At 40.5% G+C, this 6,033-nt stretch overlaps 1 protein-coding gene across 1 annotated transcript; it reads right to left on the reverse strand.

The window, feature by feature from the left end:
* Positions 1-1,139: 1,139 nt before the first annotated feature.
* LOC133716218 (uncharacterized) lies at positions 1,140-1,598 on the reverse strand. The gene has a single exon (XM_062142937.1). It carries the CDS (start codon positions 1,596-1,598, stop codon positions 1,140-1,142), a length of 459 nt encoding a protein of 152 aa, XP_061998921.1.
* Between the last annotated feature and the right edge of the window lie 4,435 nt (positions 1,599-6,033).

The following is a 6,033-nucleotide window of genomic DNA, read 5'->3' on the forward strand; positions in this document are numbered from 1 at the left end:
TCTAGCTTAGGAATTAGAGGGGGTCAAGCCTCTAACTCCGTCCTAGACATGCTCAAAATACACACCCTAGAGTTGACTAGGCTCCTAGACATGCATTTTAACCCAACAAAAATAGATATAAACATCCATCATATGAAAATTGCATCATTACATTAAATTAAACATCTTTTACACAAAATTTGGGTTAGGGACACAACCCTAACCCCCAACAAGGAAATTACTCACAACCCATAATTATGAACATCAAAGATACAAAATTCAAATACAAAAGAGAAGAGAAGTGTAGGAGAAAACAAGAATAGTCACAAATAGCTAAAAAGCTAGCATGACTAGTCTTGATTTACAACTCCCACAATTACCCAAGTCTTGAATCTTGTAGAGGATAGGCGTTTGATGAATCTTTGAAGCTTTGGGTGAGTAAATTCTTGAAATCCCTACAATAAAACTAAAGAAAAGAGGAAAAATGGAGGAGAAGGAGGAGAGAGAGCAGCCCAAAGGGGCTGCCTCTGTTTTGAGATGGTGCGGCTCTGTTAGGGTCTCCTCTTCTCTTCATGTTACTGTGCGAGATAGATATATAGTGAGATTGAATGATCATTGGTGGCCGTCCACGTGATGGCAAGGACAGAAGGAATGGACAAGATTTGCTCCAATGAGCACGTGCCAAAGAGCTAGTGTGCGCGGAAGAAAAGTCTGTGCTTCTTATGTTTAATTAAACCATCATGCTTAATTAAACCACCAATGTGCTGCTGCCATGTTTTGGTTTCCAATGCATTCAATTGAGCAACGTGCAGCACTTAATTAACCACAGTTAATTAAAACTAATGGTTAATTAAGCTTGTTATCTCCCTTTTCTTTTATTTATTTCTTTTTCTCAAATTACTTCCGCGTATCTTGACCGCACGCCGACTCATGGTTGACCTTCCCGTCATGTGGTAGAAAATCCTCATTTACTCTATTTTTTTCGTGTCGGTTGTCTCGATTTCGTAACTCCGCTTATTTCCTACGAAATAATAAAAAAGGATTAATTACATAATAATTGACTTGAAGATTAGCTTATTTCTAGTGTTTTAGATATAATTATACGCATAAAAATGCGTGTAATCACTCTACTTAGGATAGTAGCGGAGGTGTTGGGCTTTCTATGGGTGTGGGAGACTAATACCGTCCGTACCCCTCAGATAGAAGGTGATGGGTCTGACAGCCTCGGTGATCTCGTACGACCCTTCCCATGTGGCTTTCAGCCCTGTTAGAGTTGGCATCCTTTCTTTCATTACCCAATTCCCAACAGAAAGGAGGCGAGGCAAGACCCTTGCATTGTAGTATCGGGCGATACGCTGCTTGTTGTTGATGTTGCGGAGGTTGGCTCGCTCTCGGAGCTCTTCCAAGAGGTCAGAGCCAAGGTTCAACCCTTCCGAGTTGGTGAGTGCATCGAAGCATGCCACTCTATCGCTCTGCACCTCCTGCTCGACCGGGATCACCGCCTCAGTGCCAAATGACATGCAGAAAGGGGACTCGCCATTGGCCTCTGTGGGGGTCTTTCTGATCGCCCACAAGACCTCGGGTAACTTCTCTGCCCATAAGCCCTTGGCATCATCCATCCTCTTCTTCAAGTTTTGCTTGATAATTTTGTTGTCTGCTTCGACCTGGTCATTTGTCTGTGGGTGTGCGGGGGAGGCGTATCGGATCTTTGTGCCGTATTGGCCGACGAAGTCCCTAAGCGTATAGTTATCGAATTGTGCACCGTTATCGGTGATGATTGTTTCAGGGATTCCGAATCGGAAATAAATGTTCTTCCAGAGGAAGTTGATGATCTTGGCGATTGTGATCGTGGCTAAGGCCTCGGCCTCCACCCATTTAGTGTTGTAATCCACGGCCACAATGGCAAATTTTAGCTATCCTGGTGCTGTCGGAAATTTTCCAATGAAATCGAGTCCCCATTGGCAGTATGCCCAAGATTCAATGATGATTGAAAGTGGTACTGACAGTGTGAGAGGGGAGTTAGCGAATTTATGGCATTTGAGGCAGGCGCTAGCGATAGGCTTGGCGTCCTGCTAAATTGTGGGCTAGTAGTATCCTGTGTGCAGTGCCTTGAATGCTAGGTTTCTTGCCCTTGTGTGGTTGCCATAGACCCCGCTATGCAGCGAGAGCAGAACTCGCTGCCCTCCTCGAGGGATATGCACTTCAGCAGGGGAAATAATCTTCCTTTCCTGTACAGCTTCCCTTCTCGGATCGTATACAGTGTTGCTCTTCTACAGAGTCTGGTGGCGATGGCCCTGTGATGCCTCGGAAATTCGTATTTATTTTCCGAGGATTTTCCAGAATTTAAATTGTGGTTAGTGGACGGTTTCGTGGCTCGTGGATGGAGCGGAAGTGTTTCGGACGAATTTTTATTCGGAAAATATGACTTTAGGGGTGGCGCAAAGGTTGACTTTTGATACGTTGAGATTCTCTAAAAACTTCCTTCACGAAAGTTGTAGAGCGCGTCGATATGAGTTCGTGGACATGTGGAACGCGGAAATCGGAGTTCGTATGAGAAAGTTATGAGCGTTTGAAAATTTGGAAAGTTACTATATATAGGGGCTTCCCTTTTGGGAAAGTTACTATTTTCATTTTGGTAAGTTTCCATTTCCGGAAACTCAGAAACTCTCCGTTCTCTCTCTTGATTTTCGACTGACCCGACCCGGATCCGGGAGATCCGACCCGGCTTTTCCGGCGACGGCAGACCACCAGACGAGCCCAGATCAGTTCGCCTCTGATAGGAGCATTTTAATGCGACGTTTTAACTGCTATTTCCCTACATTTCCTGCGTTATTTCCTTAATAAAACTCTGTTTAGGAAAGTTTTTATTCTTCGATTGGGAAAGTTCCTTATTCTAGAAAGTTTCCATTTTGTAGTTTCTATTTTTCATTTGTAGAAAGTTTCCCTTTTTAGTTTAGGAAAGTTGTCATTTCTTGTTTTAGGAAAGTTTCTATTTTTGGTAACAATTTCTATTTTCTGGTCCTTGGAATAAATGAGCTGGAATGAGCTCATAAATGAAAAGAGGAGCTAGCCAACGTTGGAGGGAGACAAGATGAGATACAAAGGGATGCACAAATGAGCAGAAATGAAGAAATGAAGCTTTCCTGGTCCAACTAGGAAATCCTGTCCAAGAAAGGAAATGACTCCTAAGCCGTCCTTGAAGTGTGATCGAAATAATGAAGTGTCATGGCATGAGAGAAGCTTCTTGAAGACCTTAGAAGATGACATGGCAAGTAGGTGACGCAAGATGGCCCTAAAACTCTCTAGATCAACTTGGATTTTCGGCAAAATGGATCAAGGCCCATGTGAATTAGGGTTTTGTGACGCAAATGAGATATTTTTGGGAGACTTGAGAGGTTTGCCGTGAAATACCAAGAGAGAAACAAGGAGATGGCGTGAAAAAATCAGAAAATATAAAAGAGATTACGTTTGGAGATTTCTTAGCTAGGGAGATTTTTAAGGAAAGAAGATATGTGTGCATCAAGAAAAGGCTCAAAACGTGTCTAGGTTCATCCCTATATTCCCTAAAGGAAGTTTGGCCGAAATAAAAGAGAAAAATCAGAATATCTTCAAGGGAATTTCGGCAACCATATATTAGGGAATTAATTTGGAGTTTTATGATTGGTTGGAAGACACACTAAAGCTTACTTGGCGAATTCTCATTGGTGGAAGCTATGTGGAATTGTTAAATTAATTCCTTGGAAAATAAAAGAAGAATCAAGAAGCTAGGGCAACACCTTGCCGTCCCCTATATATACTCCTCATTCTTGACGTCCTCCATACCTTACACACTTTAGAATTTTCAGAAATACTCTCTCCATAACGTCCTCTCCTCCTCCATTCTCTAGTTCGGTTTCTACAATTTCAAGCAAGGGAGGAAGAAGGAAGAAGAAGCCGTGAGCATCCCCTCCACAATCCACCTTGAAGCCGTGAGTTTTGAAGATTGCTTCCAAGATTCAGAGTTCATCAATTTGAGTTCTTCATCACCATCTCCATTCACGGTGTAATTCGACCTTCAACCTTGTAACCTCTTTCGGTTTTCCTTGTTTGAATTTGTATGATTCTGTTCTAGTTAACATAACATTTGAAACAAGATTTTAATTTCGAATTCTATGATTGAATAAATTTCAGATTCTTATAATTGTGATTCTTGGTTGCTTTTGTGAGATTGTTCAATTAAAATTGTGTGATTGATATCTTTTATGTGTTTGTCTTATGTGGTTCGAAACATATAGGGTTTATACATAATTGTTGCTAGATTTAAGAACATGATTCAACTTATTGTTTTGTGAACTTGAATCAAAAGTAGTAAAGGTTTTGGACAAAAACCGATTTTAATTGAAAAGGATTGCAAATAGATGAACTTATTCATACTAGGTTGTGCACTTAAGTTGATAGTCTTTCTCCATGTGTATTGCGTTGAACATGTTATGATTAGCTAGCTTTCTAGACTTTGATTGCATGTTTGATAGGATTAATCTAGGTTCTTTCATTTAGATTAATTAACTAAGGAAAGTAAAATATGGAAAATCATTTGCTTCGAATGTTTTTCATGATCAACTTCTTTCTCATAACTTAGATGAACAATTGTAGGGTTTGAATCGAAATTGATTATGGAATTGGTTTTGATTTTTGTTTCATATGTTTCATTCTTGTACTTGTGTTTGTATAGTAGTCTTCGTTTTCTTTATTTAGTTTATTTTCGAAAACCAAAAACCTAAACCCCCCCCCCCCCCTTAATTTCGTAAATATGTTTATACTTTATTTTATTTTTGTAAATATTATACTTTGTGTTTTTATTAATTGTTTGATTGTCCTACATTGACAGGTGTACCCTCAATCCCCGGATTAGATCGATCCCTACTTGCTTATACTATTAATGATATTTTTAGGGTTAAATTATATGCTTGCTTTAAGTGTATCAGCCTCCTCCGTGCGCTCCTCCCTGTGGTGTTGGTTTGCACGGTGGTTCACCGGAAAGTGGAGATCGGAGCAGCTACAGTCGACGCGATCGGGACCCGATCGGAAATCCACTTTTTCGGCGACGTCTCGACCGATCCTTCTCAGTTTTGGAATCTCCTCCTCCTTCTGATCATCCTCATACCCGCCTTGAAGGAGGATTTTGCGTGTGGAGTGGAAGATCAAGGGTTGAAGATCAGCGGTGCACAGTGAATCTGGAGCTTGATCAGACGGCAGCGATTGGTTGATCTTGTGAGCTTGATCTAGGACGATCTAGATGATTTGATGCCTAAAATGCAACTTACGCGCAACAAGGACACGGTCATCAAAGAATTGGAAAATATTTAAACCCGGAAATATCGTACCTCGGGGATCTTGAGCTAACTCAAATCCAATGGTTTATGGGTCACAAAAGTCACTTGCTAAACTAAAAGAAAAATTGTAAAATGGCTAAGTGAGACACCAAGTCTCACACATGCACGGCTTAGGTCTCCCGAAGCCAAAAAGTAGCCAAGAACTCACCAAAATAAATTGGTAGGCTCAAGGCCTTATGGTACTTACAATGAAAAATGTGAGCAAATATTTGGGGGAATTAATTTTTGGTTTTGGAAATTAAAAACTAGGAAATTAAAATTTGCAAAAAGGTAAAGTGCTAGAAATTTAAAGGTTTGGAAAACAATGGACAAAATTTGGGTACTATGGCATCCACTCTAGCAATCACTTACCCTAACAACACAATTTTTGCACATAACAAAAGGGAAATGGCGCAATCCCTAACTCTAAGCCGGACTAGGGCCTTAGAGTGATAATGCAAATCCGGACTACGGCATTCACATTCTCATAGTACAAAAATAATGTAAATCCGGGCTAGGGCATTCACATTCTCATCACACACACATTAAGACCAGACTAGGGCTCCTAACATGCGTAAAATGGCATTAAGTCAATTTTTAGAGACAAACAATTTGCTCACGACAACATGCTCATTCATAAAATCAAGCCACTAATTAAATGAATTTCATGATGAGGACAAGAACTAGTCATAAAATTGGCTAA

Source organism: Rosa rugosa, chromosome 6 (genome assembly GCF_958449725.1).
Source record: "Rosa rugosa chromosome 6, drRosRugo1.1, whole genome shotgun sequence".
Lineage (NCBI taxonomy): Eukaryota > Viridiplantae > Streptophyta > Magnoliopsida > Rosales > Rosaceae > Rosa > Rosa rugosa.